The 19,397-nt window shown below is 50.3% G+C and overlaps 2 protein-coding genes across 4 annotated transcripts in view; one reads left to right on the top strand and one right to left on the bottom strand.

Moving 5' to 3' along the window:
* Positions 1 to 2,908: 2,908 nt before the first annotated feature.
* On the top strand, positions 2,909 to 13,494 carry Lhfpl5 (LHFPL tetraspan subfamily member 5). 2 transcript variants are annotated; one of them, XM_057751612.1, is made up of 4 exons: positions 2,909 to 3,610; positions 7,284 to 7,520; positions 10,423 to 10,468; positions 12,461 to 13,494. In XM_057751612.1, the coding sequence occupies exons 1-3, from the start codon at positions 3,199 to 3,201 to the stop codon at positions 10,431 to 10,433; spliced, it is 660 nt and encodes a 219-aa protein (XP_057607595.1). In that variant the 5' UTR covers positions 2,909 to 3,198; the 3' UTR covers positions 10,434 to 10,468; positions 12,461 to 13,494. The 2 variants fall into 2 exon arrangements, with proteins under 2 accessions (XP_057607595.1, XP_057607594.1); XM_057751611.1 differs by lacking the exons at positions 10,423 to 10,468; positions 12,461 to 13,494 and adding an exon at positions 8,773 to 8,900.
* Positions 13,495 to 15,182: 1,688 nt separating this feature from the next.
* Srpk1 (SRSF protein kinase 1) overlaps positions 15,183 to 19,397 on the bottom strand; it is a 41,312-nt gene continuing 37,097 nt past the window's right edge. For both annotated transcript variants that reach the window (XM_057794767.1, XM_057794766.1), the window contains 2 exons: positions 18,801 to 18,893; positions 15,183 to 17,422 (listed from right to left, as the gene is read on the bottom strand). In XM_057794767.1, the coding sequence (XP_057650750.1) occupies positions 17,238 to 17,422; positions 18,801 to 18,893 (278 nt within the window). In that variant the 3' untranslated portion in view covers positions 15,183 to 17,237. The remainder of the gene's footprint in view (positions 17,423 to 18,800; positions 18,894 to 19,397) is intronic.

The following is a 19,397-nucleotide window of genomic DNA, read 5'->3' as shown; positions in this document are numbered from 1 at the left end:
GACCCGGATAATACCACAGAAATCATACTAATTACAACATTCATTAATTGGCCAATGGTTCAGGCTATTTCTAGCTAGCTCTTACATCTTAAATTAACCCATTTCTATTAATCTATGTATTGCCACGTGGTCATGGTGTTACCTCATTTTTTACATATCTTATTTCCTTAGTGGCTGGCTTGTATCTATCTCCTTCAATAGCTACATGGCATCTGCCTGACTTTGCCTTCTTTCTCCCTGCATTCAGTTTAATTTTCCCACCTAGCTCTATTCTGTCCTGCTATAGGCCAAAGCAGCTTCTTTATTAACCAATGGTAATGAAATATATTCACAGCATACAGAGGGAAATCCCACATCAAGTTTATACTCTCCTGAGTTGACTGTTGGAGATTTTAGGGCCACCCAGCCCTGTTTATCAGTAAGGATAGACATGTTGTCCCCCACTCAATACCTGTCCCTTTGGGATGCCCATGTGGTCCATAGCAGAGGTCCTGCCAATAAGGCTTTGCTGAGTGAATGGTTTCACACCAGTGTGGTCGAAGGTCATCAAGTTGCCAGCACAAGAAAAGTCAGGTTTAAAGAATGGCTTAAAGAACTGCTGGGGTGTTTGGGATGAATTCCACTATGAAAAGGAGGAAGGCTATGGCTTCACAAGATTTCCACAGAACTCACAGTGACTATTGAAAAGACAGGTGTTCCCGAAGCTCTGCAAATTGGGTTTCTCCCTACTCTGTCAGCTGTATTTTTACTGTATAGTGCTTGTGGCTCACAGCAGCTAGCTCTATGTCAACTTGACACAAACTACAGTCATCAGGGAGAAGGAATCCTCAATAGAGAAAATGTCTCTGTAATCCTGGCTGCGGGCAGGCTTCTAGGGCATTTTCTAAATTGGTGTTGATGATGGAAGGCCAAGCCCATTGTGGGCGGTGACCCCGGAGCTGGCGGCCTGGATGCTCTCAGAAAGGAGGCCGAGGAAACTGCAAGGGGCAAGCCAGTAAGCAGCACTCTTCACATCCTCTGCGTCAGCTCCTGCCTCCAGTTCCTGGTGTTTCAATTCCTGTCCTGGCTTCCTTCAGAGATGTGGAAGTGTGAGCCAGACAAACCCTTTCCTCCACAAGCTGCTCTTGCTGGTGTTTTACCCCAGCAAAAAAGTCCTAACTAAGAGACAACATGGGAAAGTTTTGGTGTGAACACAAGTGTTCATTTCTCTGGATGAAATACCCAGGAGTCAGATGTCTGGGTCACATGACCGATGCCTATTTCAGTCTCCGAGAGGCTCAGTTCTCCAAGGGGCTGAACTGATGCACAGTCCCACCAGCAGCGTGTGAATTCTGGATGTTTCCCATCTTTTACTGAATTTATTAACATCAGTTTTTAAAATATCTTGGGGAAGGGATTGGAGAGACGGTTCAGTAGGTAAGCTTCCAGAACACCCAGGTTCAATTCCCAGCACCCACATGATGGCTCACAACCTCTGTAACTCCAGTTCTGGAGGGCAAAGACACACATGCAGGCAAAACACCCGCACTAGACATTAGACAAAAATAAGAAAATATTTAAAAAACATTATATGAGGGGCTGAAGAGATGGCCTGTATGCTTGTAGGCCAGAAAGAGGCACCAGATCTCATTACAGATGGTTGTGAGCCATCATGTGGTTCCTGGGAATTAAACTCAATCCCTCTGGAAGAACAGCCAGAGCTCTTAACCGCTGAGCCATCTCTCCAGCCCTGTTTTATTCTTTTATAAGAATAAACTCTTTACATTAAACATGTAATTACTAAAGATGGGCATATATGGTTTATTTTATTTGTTTTTTTTTTTGAGACAGGATTTTTTTAACAGAGTTTCTCTGTTTTTTTTAAAGATTTATTTATTTATTTATTTATTTATTTATTTATTTATTATGTATACAACATTCTGCCTCCATGTATGCCCGCACGCCACACGCCAGATCTCATTATAGATGGTTGTGAGCCACCGTGTGGTTGCTGGAATTGAACTCAGGACCTCTGGAAGAGCAGGCAGTGCTCTTAACCTCTGAGCCATCTCTCCAGTCCCCCAGAGTTTCTCTGTGTAGCCCTGGCTGTGCTGGAACTCGATCTGTAGACCAGACTGGCCTCTAACTCACAGCGATCCACCTGCCTCTGCCTCCCTGGGGATAAAGACGTGCGCCACCACCTCCTAGTTTGAGGCAGGATCTTATGCAGCCTCTCCTTGAACTTCTGATCCCCCTGCCTCCACCTCCTGAGTGCTGAAATTACAGGTGTGAGCTACCACATCCAGCAAAACAAACCAAATATTTCTAAAAAGAAATCTTCAGCAAAAACAGAAACTCGAGGAGCAAGGCCGGGTGTTGGACACCGAGCTCTGGTGCGGTCTGGGAATGCATTTTGCTCTTCTTTTTTTTCTTTTTTTTCTTTTTCTTTTTTTATATTTTCTTTTTTAATTTTTTTTAAAATTTTGCTCTTCTTTATAGTTGCCGGGGTTATTGCAGTAGCTGAGGTTCATGGTCTTTGAAGGCGGGACGTTATCTAGCCCCCCACCAGGCTCGTGGCAATCATTGGCTGGAAGACCGAGCCGAAACCACAGTGGAAACTTGCAGCCCTCGGCATACAGGGTTGTTGGTGGTGGTGAGGGTGGGAGGTGAGGTCCCGGAAAGGTGTCTAGGGAGTCCGGGTGTAGAGGCCGGGAAGCGGTTTTGTTGCTGGAATTAACGGGAGGAATGTGACAGCCGCGGCCTCACCCTCTGGGAGGAAGAGAGGGTTGGGTCTCGGGCGTGCTTCCCCTCCTGGCTCCCCGCGCTCGCCGGCCCCGCCCTCCCAGGCCCCGCCCCCGAGCCCTGGCGCTGGCCGTGGTGCTGAAACGCGCGCTCCACAGAGCTAGCCGGGCGTGGCCTACGACGGGGAGCGGGAGGTGCGGGCAGGGCGGCGGCGCAAGCCCAGACCTTGACCGACCTAGAGGAGGGCTCAGACCTGAGACCCTCCGGGTCTGGGGTGACACAGGTCCCTGAGAAGCGCCTTCAGCGAAGTCAAGGTTGACCTTGGCCTGCTGCGCTCCTGGCCAGCCCGGGGCACGCTCACGCTGACCTCAGGCTGCTCTTCACACCAGGCTGGAGTGACCCACACCAGGCCCTGCTCTCTAGAGCTGTAAACCCTCAACCAGCCAGTGCCCCTATCCCAGTCCTGCGGCCTTCGCCATGGTGAAGTTGCTGCCAGCCCAGGAGGCCGCCAAGATCTACCACACCAACTACGTGCGCAACTCACGCGCCGTGGGAGTGATGTGGGGCACGCTCACCATCTGCTTCTCCGTGCTGGTCATGGCTCTCTTCATCCAGCCCTACTGGATAGGCGACAGTGTGAGCACACCACAGGCGGGCTACTTCGGCCTCTTCTCTTACTGCGTGGGCAACGTGCTCTCGTCTGAACTCATCTGCAAGGGTGGCCCTCTGGACTTCTCCTCTATCCCCTCCAGAGCCTTCAAGACCGCCATGTTCTTCGTGGCCTTGGCCATGTTCCTCATCATTGGCTCCATCATCTGCTTCAGCCTGTTCTTCATCTGTAACACGGCTACCGTCTACAAGATCTGCGCCTGGATGCAGCTGGCTGCAGGTGAGCAGGGGGTGGAAGGGCGGGTGGGGCAGACCCAGGGCACAGTTGGCTTCTCATTCCTGTGGAGGCGCTGGGCCTCCTTCTACTCAATGTTCCACGGAAGATTCTGAGCAGAGCTGGGCTTGCTCACACGATGATCCCAGCCCCTGGGAGACAGAGACAAGAGGACAGCTGTGAGTTCCAGCCCAGCCTGGGCTACATTGTGAGACTCTGTCTTTTTTTTTTTTTTAATTTATTTTAACTTTATTTTATGTGCATTGGTGTGAAGGTGTCAGATCCCAGGGAACTGGAGTTACAGACAATTGTGAGCTGCCATGTGGGTGCTGAAATTGAATCTGGGTCATCTGGAAGAGCGGCCAGTGCTCTTAACCATTGAGCCATCTCTCCAGTCCCAATGCGAGACTCTGTCTTAAGAAAGAAAATCTGTGAATCATAGAAAGGACGGGGCAGGGACTGCAAGATGACTCGTGGTGAAGGTGCTGTCTCCATGTCTGGCGCCCCAGGTCAACCTCCAGGACTCACATAATGTAAGGAACAAACAAACACCTTTGAGTTGTCCTGTGACCTCCATATTCACACGGTAGCATGTGCCCATGAGTGCAAGTGTCACGTGCTCTTACACACACAACTAAAAGTATTTTTAAAAGGCGGGGGTCCGTGCTGTGGCACTGTTTGGTCCATACATGCTATCGAGCTCTGAGTCAGAGAGAAGTAACTTAGAGAGGGCCACATAGCTTTTGGTAGACGCAATCACAAGTACCAACACCCAGACCACCACACCACTGCTGCTTCCAGAGGGAGGGGGAAGGCGGCTGCCCTGTGGGCTAGGATTCAATCCCAGGGCTATGGTGATGGCACTTCCCACCCTCACTCCCTGACTCTTCCTACCTCCAACTGCTCCCATGGGGAAGATTCCAGGATTTTGGAGTGCCTCTGGTAGACTGGTTGAGACCTCTCTTCTTAGCGACTTCCTTTCAAGCTCCCCTCTTTTATTGTGGAGTGAGCATCTTTGTCCCTGGATGTGAGCTCTGTATTGAGTCAGTAAGTAGGACACCGTTCTCTGAGGTGGAGGTACACAGGCTACCCCGGGCCATTTAACACCATGTCAGGTAGGCAGTTGCTTGTGGGGGTCCCAAGGCAAGGCATCCCCTGCCCACTTTTCTGCTCCAGGCTCAGGTGACCCTCTTGGTCCTTGGGTCAGTTGAACTTGGTCTCCATTGGAGTTCAGGAAGAGATGACCAATACCCTTCAGAAGCCTTTGGTCTCTTAGTCCCTAACCACCCACAGATGCTCCTCAGCAGTGGTGAAGATTGGAGGCTGGAGTCAAAGTGTTGGGACATCTTTAGTTAAAGTAGTATTATCTTGGCGGGGGTCAGAAGGTGTCAAAAACAGGAGTCTGAATCTCAGGCAGGCAGAGCTGAAGGGGACTCCTGCTATGGATGAGGAACTAGATTGAAAGAGGGGGTTAGAGTTGGTCAAGGCTATAGCAGGCCAGAGAGCAAATCAGACCCTGGGAGAATTAAGGATTCTTCCAAATTAGATGTATTCTAAGACTGTTTTTATTGAGACCCATATTTTATAAGCATGATTCACAAAATACTTCATTTTTTGGAGAAGCCTCACACAACCCAGTAGTGAGTGTTCCTGCATTTACAAGGTCCTGGTTCAGGCTTGGTGAGCCCTTAGCAAGCAAAGACAAACTTAATAATCCCCAGTCTGATATGCAAGCCACATATCTGGTCTGAGTTCCTCCCAACCCCAAGCCATCTCCAAGCCTTGCTGGGCAGTAGGGACAGCAGTCCATCATGGTTATATCAGGGACAACAGTCCTAATACAACAGTGGTTTTATCAGGAAGGGGCCATGAAGCTCCAAAGAGTAGTGGGTGGATGTGCTTGCCAGCTGCTCTGCCCCTCGGGGATACAGGACGCTGGAGATACGCCATCCTTTCCCAGCGCTGCCGCCCCCATGCCAGCATCTCTCAACAGGTGTGTTTGCTGAGCAGGAGCAGGAGGAAGGCCTGGGTGGAGGAGCCCCCTAGTTACTTGAGCCAGATCCTATCTGGGCCACAGAGCTGAAATACTGATACCAGAGGTGGCCGGGTGCCATCCCATGAAGCATTGATGGGCTGAGGACAAAGGTGGTGTTGTGTTCCACCCTGTGTTGAGAGGAGAGGGGAGGGTTAAAGAGGTGTGCCCCATAGCCAGCAACTGGGGGGTGAATCTGTTGACCTAAAAAATGTCCACAAAGCCAGAGAACAGGGCAAGGGTAAGGGAGAGCAAAATTGATGCCCTTGCAAAACTGAGGGAATGAAGCTTCAAAGACTGATGGAGCTCGGGGCGTGGGCCAAGCATGGGCTCAGTTGTCTTCCCTGAATCTTGGTAACCTTCCATCTTAGTGAATTTGGGTTATTATAACAAATTCCCAGAGGTGAGGGGGCATTTATTTCTCATGGTCCGGGAGGTTGGATGATTGAGCTCAGGTTGGTACAGTGTGGCTCTGATGTCATCTTCCAGCTGACTTCTTGTTCTGCCCACAATGAAAGGGAAAGGCAGGAAGTCTCTCTGGGGTCCCTTTTATAAGGGTGCTAATCCCATGTATGGTGGCTTTGTCTCATGAGCTAATTACTTCCCAAAGTCCCACATTCCAAAGGTTAGAATTTCAAATATACAGGTTTGGGGGGATTCAAAGCATTCATCCCGGTGCACCTGATCTGTAGGGTCTGGTGATGGTGCCCCATCCCTTGGAGAATCGGTGAGGATGATACAATGCACGAGAAGCATTTTATAAGTATTTGGCAAATGTGGAACCCACAGGCAGGGGTGCTGAGACTTCCAACTGCAGTGGACCGAAGCACAGCTCTCTCTTGTGCTGTGCGTCCTCTGGCATCACTGAGGACTCTACTTTCACTACTCGTGGCCGCCTTTGCCGTCTTTACTGCAGAGGGAAAGGGCAAAGAGGCCGCTTGAAGGAAGTGAGAAGCCAGGGATGTGGCTGGCCCCCGTATTCAGTCAAAGGGCCCGAGTTGTGAGGTGTGCCCTGAACAATGAAAGGTTTTGCCGATCCAGACTAGCTCCTGCCCCATCATTACACTTACTTCAGAGACGGAGGGAGAGCGAGCATCTCTCAGAAGAGATGCATCTTGGGACCAGATGCTGGAGGGCTCTGGAACCAGAGTAGGCAGTGTCTTGCTAAATTCAGGGTGAGATTGGAAGAGGAACAGAGGGTCACCTAGTGTGGGGTGGAGCCACCTGGTATGGGGCAGAGCCACCAGGTGTGGGCGGAGCCGCCTGGTGTGGGCGGAGCCACCTGGTGTGGGGCGGAGCCGCCTGGTGTGGGGCAGAGCCACCAGGTGTGGGCGGAGCCACCTGGTGTGGGCGGAGCCGCCTGGTGTGGGCGGAGCCGCCTGGTGTGGGCGGAGCCGCCTGGTGTGGGGCGGAGCCGCCTGGTGTGGGGCAGAACCATCTGGCTGAAGAGCTCCGCATGCAGCTATCCTGATGGCTAGTTCCCAGGACTTCAGCTTTTCCACTTGTTTTTTACATGGATGGAAGAAGTTGCCCCACCCCATGTGGTTCCCAACGCTGGCCAGAGACCAGGGAGGTGACAAGAGTCAAGGGAGGGAGGCATCGGGGCATGCCCAGTCTGACCCCACTGGTGCCCTCTTGTCTCCTTAGCCACAGGCCTAATGATCGGATGCCTGGTCTACCCCGACGGCTGGGACTCCAGCGAGGTGCGGCGCATGTGTGGTGAGCGGACTGGCAAGTACACGCTGGGCCACTGCACCATCCGCTGGGCTTTCATGCTGGCCATCCTTAGTATTGGAGACGCTCTCATCCTCTCCTTCTTGGCTTTCGTGCTGGGCTATCGACAGGACAAGCTCCTCCCTGATGACTACAAGGCAGATGGGAAAGGTATCTGTCTTCCTCTTGGGACTGTGGGTGGAGAGGTGGGTGGGATCGTGGCTCTCACAAGTCGAGTGTGTCTAGGTCCCTGGAGCTGAGACAAGACCAGGAACTGCCTGTCCTCCCTGAGCAAGGCGGTCAGTGGAAGGTTGAAAGCTGGTAGGCCATTCAGAAAAGGCCCATGAGCAGGAAACAGCCTTAATACGGCAGATGGGGTCCTCCCAGGAGGCACTGAAGCTGGGTTAAGTCATGGGGGGTTGTCAGGTGGACAGGAAGGTGGGATAGAAGGCACAAGCTGATGGGGAAGGTTGGGGGTGGGGAGTGTGCGTGGTCTTGGAAACATGACGGTACAGAACGGACAGCTCCTGAAGAGGAGATGGGGCACATGGGCTCCCAGGCTCCCCCTCTTCTCTCTTGTCCATCCAACTGAATTTGTCACCAGCCAGCTATTTCTGACGGGGGTGTGGAGGTGGAAAGTTGGGGCAATATGGACACGGACCCTTGGGAAACCTTCCCTGACTGCTTCGTGTTGGCCTCCTGTTGTCTGGGATTTTCTGCCCATCTCCACTTGGCCCCTTCCTTCCAATTGTCCTGAGGGGCTCTTTCCAGTGTCAGTGTTAATCCAGCCAGAGGACAGCACCTGCCTCCCAGCTCCAAGGAATTCCGAAACGCTCTTCCTAGCAGGGGCCACCATCATGCTTGAGACACCTTAGGGATATCCCCAGCCTCCTGAGAGCAGTGCCAGCACACCAGCCCTTGGACCTGGACGAGGGACAGTAGGCAGCCTCTTGCCCCTGCGGGGCCGGGACACTCCTGCATAGGAAAGACTGGAAGCCCAGAGGACAGCCTTCTCTAGCTGAGCCGGGCCCGGCCATCTCTGTGACTAGTGATGGAAACTGTACATTGCCAGAGCTGGATCAAGATCTCTTTCCTTCACGGGGGGCTCCTGAAGTTACTGGGTCCCCCCCCAGGACCCCATTTGGGGAAAGAAGCTGAAGCTGGTCTTTACAGGATGCCTTCCCATGCAAGACCCGGGTGAGGTTTGCTTACAGGGGCCGATGTCATCAGCATTTGCAGGGCGTGGGGGGCAATGTAGGGTTCCAGCAGCATCTTTTCCAGAGTTCAGGCTTTTCCAGGAAGACGGAGGGGCAGTTGGGAGCATGGTGCCGATGCGCAGTTCTCAGCCTCCAGGCAAAGCGATCCTTAAATTTGTCTTCATATATGCAAGTGTTCTTAACTGTTCGCATTCTTTCTCTTCCAGAAGATTTACTTAGTCAAAGAGAAGCAGTTGTCCACACAAACTTTCTCTGAAGAATAGCTTACACAGATGGCCTTTACTGATTAAAATGGCAGTCGCTGCCTTCCCCCTCCTCTTAATCCCACGCACCTCTTCAGTCTCTCCAGATTTTCCTCTCTCCGCATTTCATTTCTCCTGTAGGAATTTGGCAGAATCACAGTATGGGGTAGACATTGGAACGAGCAGAGTATTTTAGAAGTGCTTTGACCTTGAAGAATCCTTGTGAAACAGCGATTGTTTTGCTGAAGGGCCCTATAGGCACCCAGGTGCACTGTATCATTTTCAATATACAATTATCCAAGGACTTCAGGTGTACCTGTGGCATCTTGTGACCAAAGCTGCGGGCTGGCTACACATTTCTGCACTGTTGCCCAGGGCTGGCTCGATTTCTGCTGTAGCCGAGTGAGCACAGCTGGCTAACAGCCTCCAGTCGGAGCACAGAGCAGGACTAGGAGCCTGGCTCAGCTCTGCCCCTTCCCTTCTTGGCTAGGGCAGCAGGGTTTGAGCAGCTGTGGAGCTACTGGCTTCCTGGGTCTGGAAGAGGAAGCATGGGCTTTGCTGTCAGACCAGGGTTTCAGTGTCCGACTCCACTGTTCTCTAGCTGCCTAGATTTTTTGAACACTTTTTCTTAACCTTCCGCCCCATGTTTTATAGAGACAGGGTTTTTCTGTGTAGCCCTGGCTGTCCTGGAACTCTATTTGTACATCAGGCTAGCCTCAAACTCACAGAGATCCACCTGCCTCTGCCTCCCGAGTGCTGGGATTAAAGGTGCATGCCACCACCACCTGGCTTATTTTCTTTTTCTTTTATGTGTATGGGTGTTTTAGTTCATGTATGTCTGTGCATTGTATGCATGAAATACATGAAAGACAAAAGAGGGTGTCAGATCACCTGGGAGCGGAGTTACAGACCGCTGTGAGGGTGTCAGATCACCTGGGAGCGGAGTTACAGACCGCTGTGAGCTGCCATCTGGTGCTGAACACGGAACCTGCGTCCTCTAAGAACAGGAAGTGCTCTTAACCACTGAGCCATCTTTTTAGGCACTGAACTTCAGATTCTGCATCCAAGCGTGAAAGCCATCAAGTGCTATGCTTAGTGAGTTAACGTCATATTAACTGTATTAATAAAGGTGAGGTTGTGCTGGAAAGCATGTAGAAAACAAGCATCCGCGTGAGGATAGTCCTCTCCCGTCTTCTGTGTCTCTCCTTTTCCTCTCCCCTCCTGACCCAGCGCGTGACATCTCCAGCACTTCAGGTCCCATGGCCACAGCGGCCAGTGCAGGGTATAAGCACTGTAAGCACAAAGTGCAGCACGGTGAGGAGGACCATCTCCTAATTTACAATTACTAGCTGAAAATGCAGCCCTCTTCTTGAATGCCAACAAGAGGCTCTTTAGAAAGAGGAATCTAGGAGGGCAGTGGTGGCACAGACCTTTAATGCCAGCATTCGGGACGCAGAGGCAGGCGGATCTCTGAGTCTGAGCCTAGTCCACAGAGTTCCAGGACAGCCAGGGCTACACAGAGAAGACAAAACAAAAATAAACAAACAACAAAAAGGCAGAAAACAAAGAATCTGATGGTGGCAGAGCATGCAGGGCTTTCTCTTCTCTTTCCAGAGGAAGTCTGACGTGACCGAGGCCTGGCGAGGCACACTTCGGGCAGGTGAGTCTGCAGGGGCTGACTCAGGGGAGGGGGCTGTTTGGGGTTCATGACCTAGGTTCTGAGAGGTGAAACCGCCAAGGGTTACTCTCACAAACCGGTGGAGCCTGGCAAGCAGGACAGAGCATTCTCGGAAGCCACTGTCATGATGTGGACTCTTGTTCTCAGGAAGACTTTTAAGGGATTGTAAGAAACATCTCAGAAAACCTAATGCAGCAGAAAATAAGCCACAGAGGGTAAAAAGCAATGCTCAATAAAGATAATCTAATAGAAATACTAGCATTATTTGGCATACCAAATCTTAAGTTTATCTCTGTTTCTGTGTATCTGGAGACACTGACCGAGCAGTTTCAGAGTGATCCCAAAGGAAGCATGGTGTATTGATCTCCTTTCCTTTTTTGTTATGGAGACAGGGTTCTCTATGTAGCTCCATCTGACCTGGTACTCACTATGTAGACCAGATTGACCCCAAACTTACAGATATCCACCTGCTTCTGTCTCCCTAAGTACTAGGGCTTAAGGCATAGCCACCACACCCATCCTTGTATTGATTTCTTTATTACTTTTTATCTTCCAAAATAACTTAGTAGTTAAGAGAAAAACAAAAACCAGAAACCACCTCTTCTTCCCAAGTGTCATCTCCAATACATGCCATTTATTGAGGATCAGGTGGTCAGTGTGCACACGAATTATATTCATTTAATCAATTCTTATTTGGGGATGTGCCTTTCAGTCCTTGGCTCTGATGGTGATGATGGTAACGGTGGTGGTAAGGATTGTGAGGACAGTGGTGGTGAAGGTGGCGATGAGGATGGTGATGGTGGTGGTGAGGACGGTGGTGGTGAGGATGGGTGGTGATGGGTGGTGGTGGTGAGGAAGGCGATGAGGATGGTGACGGTGGTGGTGAGGGTGGCGATGAGGATGGTGACGGTGGTGGTGAGGGTGGTGGTGGTGAGGATGGGTGGTGATGATGATGGTGATGGTGGTGGTGAGGATGGTGGCGATGATGATGGTGACGGTGGTGGTGAGGGTGGTGGTGGTGAGGATGGGTGGTGATGGTGGTGGTGAGGAAGGCGATGATGATGGTGATGGTGGTGGTGAGGACGGTGGCGATGATGATGGTGATGGTGGTGGTGATGGGTGGTGGTGGTGAGGACAACGGTGGTGGCAGGGCTGTGATCATCAGTGGAGCCCCTGCTCCATATAGAGCAGCCGCACACCTGTGCTTCAGGTCACTGGAGAGCCTGTCCAAAGGCAGCTCTGCCATAGTAGGAGGGAACCACAGACAGATTCCTGGAGCAGGAATCACACGGGAAAAGCACAGCTGGGTGTCTCCAGTGTCTGCCGCAAGCCCCACGCCAGCAGCTGGTGCACCACTTTCTAAGTTGACCCCGTTGCCTGTGGATACTCACTCGGATGCTGTTCTAACTTTCTGCTGAGTGGGATCACTGAATCGCAGGAACCTCATTCTCTCCACCCACGTCGTCATGGTCATTGTGATGCTGGTGAATCCATCTTTTGCTACACTAGAATCGGGAATTCCTGGGCAAGGGTGAAGCTGAAGTGTGACCACACACACACACATTTACATTTATTTTGTGTGTGTGTATACGTTTGCGGGGGTCAACAACACAGGAAAGTGGCTGGTTCTCTCCTTTCACCATATGGGTCCCTGGTATTGAACCTGGGTTGTCAGGTTTGGCAGTAAGCACCTTTACTCACTAGGACACCTTGCTGGGCCTGTATTTTTTTAATTGGCTTTTTTTAATTGTTTGTATGTGTTTTTTTTTTTTTTTTTTTTTTTCTGAAACAAGGTTTCTCTACATAATAGTCCTGGCTATCCTCGCTCTGTAGACCAGGCTGGCCTGGAACTCATAGAGATCTGCCTGCCTCTGCCTTCTGAGGGCTTGGATTAAAGGCTTAATCACCACCACCACCAGGCTTAACTGGCTTTTAAAATGTCATTTTATAATTTTTTGTCTTTTCCCTTTTCAGGACATTATTTCCCTGGCAAAGAAAATCATAACTCAGATCTTCAGAGATGAAAACTTTCCCTCCAGCTTCCTGCTCTCAGATCTTTCAGCCTGAGGCAGAGAGTCCCAGGACAGGGTAGAACCCGTCAGTCTCCTGCTGCGCAGACAACTGTCCACAGCAGACACCACCACAGAAGGTGCAGCAATCCACAAGACGGCAGTCAGAGCTGAGTGGCTGAGGGTGCTTCCCCACAGAGACCCACGGCCTCTTCTCAGCCAGCGTTTCCCATCAGCAGGCCATCTCACTCTTTGGTGACCTCTCTGCTGGACATTAGGTGTATGATCCATGTCTGCGGGTCAGCAGCGCCCCTTTGCCTTCCCTTGTTTTCATATTGCTGCCCAGAGATGAATGAGGAATAGACAGCAAACATAGGCTCAGGAATTTCCCAAGTTCAGCCGGGCAGTGGTGGTGCACGCCTTTAATCTTACCACTTAGGCAAAGGCAGGCGGATCTCTGTGAGTTCGAGGCCAACATGATCTACAAAGTGAGTTCCAGGACAGCCAGGGCTACACAGAGAAACCCTGCCTCAAAAAGCAAAACAATATATATGTCCCCCAAAAAGGCATTCCCAAGTTCAATCTGACTCCTCATTGAAATCAAAACTTGTATTTCCCACAGTGCCCAGAGTCCCAGCCAGATGGCTTCTGGCTTCAGAAACTTGCCATTTACATAGAAATAAATTTCCACAGTATGATCTAGCATTCCTGTGAGAAACTTGGGATTTGAAAAGCCTGCTGGGTGATCTTCTGCCAGGGAAGACATAGCTGTGTGCTGAGCCGCTCTGTCAGCTAGCTCAGAGCAGACAGGCTCAAGAGGGAGGAGCCAGGAGGAGGGTGTGACTCTTGCCCAGCATGCACAGGCCGCGGACCTGACCCCCAACACTGACAAGGCAGGGTGGTACACGCCTATAATGCCAGCATGTGGTAGGCCATCTCTGATGACAAAGCAAGTATGAAGCCAGCCTAAACTACTTGAGACCCTGTCTCAAAAACCTAAAAAAAATCTCCCTACACAACAACTATCAGATGTGGTGGAGTTTCATTAATTTGTTAAGGCTGAAGATCTCAAGGCTAGCCTGGGGTTGGGGAGCAGGTTACATACATCGACTGTGTCAAAAATAAAAACCAGTCTCTGGATGAGATGAACTTAGACTCTTCAGTGTTCTCTACAGCCTTCACTAGTCACCACGCTATGACACATGGCCCAGAAGCCAGGGGCTCAGCACAACACTGACCTGACTTGTGGCCCAGCAAAGCTGGTGGGATCTTCAGACTGTTGACTTCCTCCTCCACAGGAGGCCACTCAGGGAGCCTGCTTCCTCAGAAGGATCCAAAGGCAAACAAGACAGCACTGGGGAGTCGCCATGGGACCAGTCCGGTAGTTTATTGGTCTGCTGCACCACATAGGGTCGCTTTCTAGTCAAAACTTAGCAGCCTAGTCTGGTTGTCCCACTTATTTACCTCCTGCCTGGCTACTGGTAATAAACACATCTGCTGTGGGATAATGCTCTTGTACACTGGAAAGATTTGTCACTCATATTGGCTCAATAAAAAGCTGATTTGACCAGTAGCCAGGCAGGAGGTAAATAGATCAGACAACCAGACTAGGAAAATTCTGGGAAAAAAGGCAGGTACTTACCCGCCAAACACAGAGGAAGATGAGAATATTTTAACTGTGAAGAGGTACCAAGCAACATGGCTAAACATAGACAAGAACTATACATTAATTTAAAATATTAAGAGTTAGTTAATAGTGCCGGGCGGTGGTGGCGCACGCCTTTAATCCCAGCACTTGGGAGGCAGAGGCAGGCGGATCTCTGTGAGTTCGAGACCAGCCTGGTCTACAAGAGCTAGTTCCAGGACAGGCTCCAAAACCACAGAGAAACCCTGTCTCAAAAAACCAAAAAAAAAAAAAAAAAAAAAAAAAAGAGTTAATAAACCTGAGCTAACAGGCCAAACAATTTATAATTAACATAAACCTCTGCTTGTTTCTTTGGGACTGAACGGCTGTGGGATTGGGAGGGACAGAAACTTACACCTACACATATAAATGGTCAAAACTCTCAAGCTTACAATCTCATCAGTACTCAACAAGTAACCAGAGCAGGACACACCCCTTTCTGGGAGAAACCAGGCATAGGCTTGCAACCCAGCACAGCACGGCTTAGAATGAGTACTGGCCTAGCATGAGCCAGGACCCTTGGGGAGGACAACGACTCACCACAGCAAATGGACTCTACAAAGGCCCAACAGGCTATCCCAATAAACTGCCTGGCCCTTCTCTGGTTAAGCTTCCAGGCCTTAAGAGAGCGCTTCTTCTGGCCAGGGGCGTCATCTCTGGGAACTCGCCCAGGGGTGAACCCGGAAGCTGCACTGGACCCTCAGAAGCGGCTCCGTCCCGCCAGCGGCTCCACCAGAAATGTGTGCCAGCCGTTTGCTAAGCTTAGAGCAGCAGTAAACCCTTCACACCGGACGGGAAAGAACAGCGCCCACACACATACACGCATTACATGTCTTCCTGTTGCTCATTTATCTCACTGAACCTGGAGTTCCACAGACTCAGCTAAACAGGCTGGCCAGCAAGCCCCAGGGATCCTGTTCCCATCCCCTCAAATATGCCATACTCCATTAACTGCTTGGGCAACAAAGACACAAAACTTCGGTAGACAAACAGGTTATTAAATACTCTTTATTGATCTGCATTTGTGAGGACAAACAATGGACTCAGTAGAAAGAATATAAAACATATCAGGGCTTTATTCTTAACCAAGAGCCAACAGCAGTCCTCCTGTGAGTGAGACCTGGCCTCTGCTGTGTCCACTGTGCTCAGCCAAGCTCAGGGAGGCTGTGGATGGGCACAGCTCCTGCTGCTGCCTTGCCTCCTCCAGCTCCTCCTGGGTCCTCTGGCTCCTTAAGCGATAGAAGGAAAGCCCTTATTTTGTGGGACTCATTTCCAAAATGAAGTTCCAGGTTCTCCCATTAAAATTTCCTGTGGTATCAATGATTAAAACAGGCCTGCTGTTGGCTTGTGTTTCTTGGTTGTCACCTTAATGTCACTAGGAGTCCTGTAATCCTGCAACTGGGGTTTGCCAAGAAGCAGTTTCAGGTAGGTCTGCTATTGCTTTAGATGTCAATACAGTTGACAACCCAGAGTGGATTAGAACGGACGTAGGGTTTCCCTGCCGTTATGTGACGTCATCTGCTCCCTTTATTCTTGATAGGTGCATAGATAGCCTAACTTAAAACTCTTTCTAAAGAACACGTCTGGTTCCAGGAGTAACCAATCACGAGCCAATGAATGGCTGGCCAGTTCCTCAGGTGAAGTCGGTGAGTTACGAGAGCCTCTAAGTGTAAAGCCAATCACAAGGCGACTCTCTCCAGTCTGTGGCCGGATTCACTCGGCTTGCTAGGAGAGACTTGGCTTGCACTCCTGTGGCTTTCTGCATGTTAGAAAGTGAGCTGTTTCCGAGAGTGCTATCACCAAGACCCACTTGGTCCTTGCTAAACTAGCAAGCAGCCTTTCTGTGACCCCGATCCTGCCTCTCTTCTGATGCTCACTTCACCCGAGGAACACATAATGTTTAGGTAATCAAGTTTATGAGGCGGAACCTAAAAACAATTCACAAAGCCTTTTTCCATTAAGTAAAAGCCTCAAGTACATTTCAATCATCTCAAAATTGTAGTTAGAAACTGACATTATACAAGGAAATAGCAGCATAGGATGGCTAATGTCAAAACCAACGTGGGAAAAAGAAAAGAGCCACCGTTTCCCCTTGGTTCTTCTCCCAGGGTTTCATTAAAGACACCGAGCCTCTGAGAACTGAGAACAGCAAAGCCACCTGGAGAAAATGCATCAAGGCCAGGATTCCAGAGCTGCCTGGGAAGGACTTGGAATGCGAGACACACCCCAGACGGGACAGCTCTGAAGCCCCCATCTCCAGTCTGGATCACCCCCCCATGTTCTAGCTACAAAATAGTAAAGCCAGTGGGCGTTCAAAGCAGGAAGTGTGGAGCAGAGGCTGCCTTAGGGCAGCAGAAGACACACGGAAAGGACTATCTGCACAAGACCTGAGGCTCTTGGGGAACTTTCACTGTTCTGTTCTGTCTGCCATTAAAATTCAGAAGCAAAATTCCAGGAACGTAGTTATGACAGAATGAGAGAAATCTGACAGTGCTTTCAATGGCGATAAACTGGTACCCAAATTTGTTGCACATCGAAAAATGTAGCATAAAAGTCGCAGGAAAAAAAATGTGAACATAGAAAACGCAGAAAGAATCCAGGAAGATGACGCAGCCTGGATACAGCACGTTTAATGTCTCTGCTGCTCACAGAACTCACACCCTCCCCTCCTCAACCTGGTGCTGGCAGCAGGATATGCATCGGAAAGTTGACTCTCAGAGTCAGCGAAAAAGGATGGACTCACATCTCCACAGCTCTGCTGGAAAGGGCTGACAACCTAATTAGAAGGGCAGGGCAGAGGGTGAGGCTGTTCATACTTTTGGTCTTTGGCAGAGCCCAACTAAGCCCAAATTCACCTAGGATGCCCAGTGGCTGTGGGATTTCCACAGGGTCAAGGAAGCAAACCCAAATGAACATGTTGGATTAAAAAAAAAAAATTTTGTTTTGTTTTAAGAAACCCTTGAAGAAAGAGCTTCACCCTGAAAAGGGAAGAGGGAGCATCTCAGAGGGGAGGGCCGGAGGGTCAGCCTGAGGAGCTCTGCTGCAGTGCACGAGGGGCTTAGGAATTCAGCCAAGGGTGCCGGAGACACTCAGCGGCAGTGGCTCTCTTCTCAGGAATAAGCTCCAACATGGGTAGCAGGAAATCTGTGAAGCCGGCGGCCTCTTCCTGGGGCCACTCATACTTCTCCACCAAAACCTCCAGAAGGCCCCAAGGCTTCAGCTTGGTGATATGTTTCAGGTCACCTGTGGGAAGACGATACAAGGCTCACAGTCTGATCTCATGGTATGCTCAAGCGTCATGGCATAAACAACTGACTTAGTCTTTCTACAGCACAACAATCTAGCAAATGCTGCTTCTACAGGAGGCAATGATTTCCAAACATAAAGCTAATAGCATGACAGACAGACAAAATGACAACAAATCTGGAGACTGTCCTCAGGGGTACCCCTCTGAAGGCTCAGGTGATCGGCTCCTTGGAACTTGAATCTGTGGGCTTCAGCCTCTCAGGCAGCAGAGAATTACAGGGCTCAGCCCCTGCCTTAAGTGAGGAACTTCATAGGTGGTCACTCAACAGCTTCCTTGGGTAAATGCTACTTAAAACCCTTCTCATGTAATGAGATTGGGGATCTTTTTCAAAGGACGCGTCCTGCTCAAGTCCCTCAGCACTTGTTAGCCGCTGGGGAAAATGGCATGTGGCTCCAGAGAGACAACAGACCGGATCCCCAGACCCTTCCAGATTCATTTTTCCATCAGTTCCATCTTTGATGTATAAAGAAACAGACTCAAGGCTCATGCCCACAATCCTAGAACCGAGAAGGCTGGCAGGAAGACTGCCTGCGGCTGAGGCAAGCACTGTCCTAGGCTAGAGAACTACATTCTCAAGCTGCCTCTTCCGACTAAGGTATATAGTATCCCCTTAGTCTTTCTTTCTTTCTTTTTCTTTTGGTTTTTCGAGACAGGGTTTCTCTGTGGTTTTGGAGCCTGTCCTGGAACTAGCTCTTGTAGACCAGGCTGGCCTTGAACTCACAAAGATCCGCCTGTCTCTGCCTCCTGAGTGCTGGGATTAAAGGCGTGCGCCACCACCGCCCGGCCCCTTAGTCTTTCTTTTGTTTTTATTGGGAAAGGGTCCTTACACTGAGGCCTAGGCTGGAGTGGAACAACTCCTGCCTCAGTCTCCTGGGGGCTGGGATTAGAGATGCACACACCAAGCCCAAGATCCTAACAGCACAATCATGAAACTCAAGTGTTGTTTGTCTCTATGGAGAATGTACTCAGACGCTCCCAGGGCTGCAAAGGCGAGAGAAGGACAGTGTCCTTGCCTGTAGGAGTCTTCAAATTACTACAAGTACATGCTCTTAAGCACAGGGCCATCTCTCCAGCCCCCTAGGGTGTTGTTTTTAAGTAGGACTGGAGAATGCACTATGAACCCTACCTGGAATACATAGGAAGACACCACCCAAACCCAACAGTGCAAATGTGCTGAGCTCCTGCCCATACCATCCAGTGCTTGCTAAGTCACACTGGGTATACCCAAGGCACACACTCACCTTTCTGCAGAACAAGTGTCTCATTTTAGACACTTTTACCCCTTACTGACTGGGAACAAACACTTTGTTTTACCTTTTTTGGTGAAAAATTCCTTGGAATATTTTCCCGCCACAATGAGCTTGCGAGGCACTTTCCCCAGAAGTTCTATGATCAGGGCGATGTGATCTGTATGAGAAAGAACAGAGCACGGATGACACACGTGGCTCTGGACACAGCACGCACATCACCGTTAGGGCACTGCACACTTGCTTCCTGTCCCAAAGAAGAGATGGACTCTACCTAATGCAGGGTCCACTCCAATGTCAAACACCTCAGCACTGCTCAGGCAGTGAGAACCAGAGTCAACCTTGGTAGGAGAGGCTTTGTGCCTTCAAGTTGTGTCCCTGAGCTTGTCACCCTGAGACTGAGAAGTCCTGAGACTATTTCCAACTGTGGCCAAAGGGTCTTGGAATCTGGCCTATCAGCTCCAGCCCGCGCCAGGTGGGCCAAGATAGACCAAGACCAACAGGATCAAGGTGAAGCGGTGAACGAGGCTTTCCGTGGAGAGCTTTCCCAAGGGTGAGCAGGTTAAAGTGACAACGGATAAAACCCAGGTGTGCAGGGGAGACTCAGAGTACCGAATGACCTTGGGCCCTGCTGGCCTCACTGCAGGCCTCCTCGGCTGGAGAC

The sequence above is a fragment of the Chionomys nivalis genome, chromosome 19 (assembly GCF_950005125.1).
Source record: "Chionomys nivalis chromosome 19, mChiNiv1.1, whole genome shotgun sequence".
Classification (NCBI taxonomy): Eukaryota; Metazoa; Chordata; class Mammalia; order Rodentia; family Cricetidae; genus Chionomys; species Chionomys nivalis.
This window is presented reverse-complemented; position numbering and strand designations above follow the sequence as displayed.

What these genes read in the sequence shown, in the direction of transcription:
- Lhfpl5 (XM_057751611.1), top strand. Translation starts at nt 3,199, where the DNA reads ATGGTGAAGTTGCTGCCAGCCCAGGAGGCCGCCAAGATCTACCACACC. An exon ending in CTGGATGCAGCTGGCTGCAG is followed by an intron (nt 3,611 to 7,283) that starts GTGAGCAGGGGG and finishes TTGTCTCCTTAG; the next exon opens with CCACAGGCCTAATGATCGGA. An exon ending in CTACAAGGCAGATGGGAAAG is followed by an intron (nt 7,521 to 8,772) that starts GTATCTGTCTTC and finishes TTTCTCTTCCAG; the next exon opens with AAGATTTACTTAGTCAAAGA.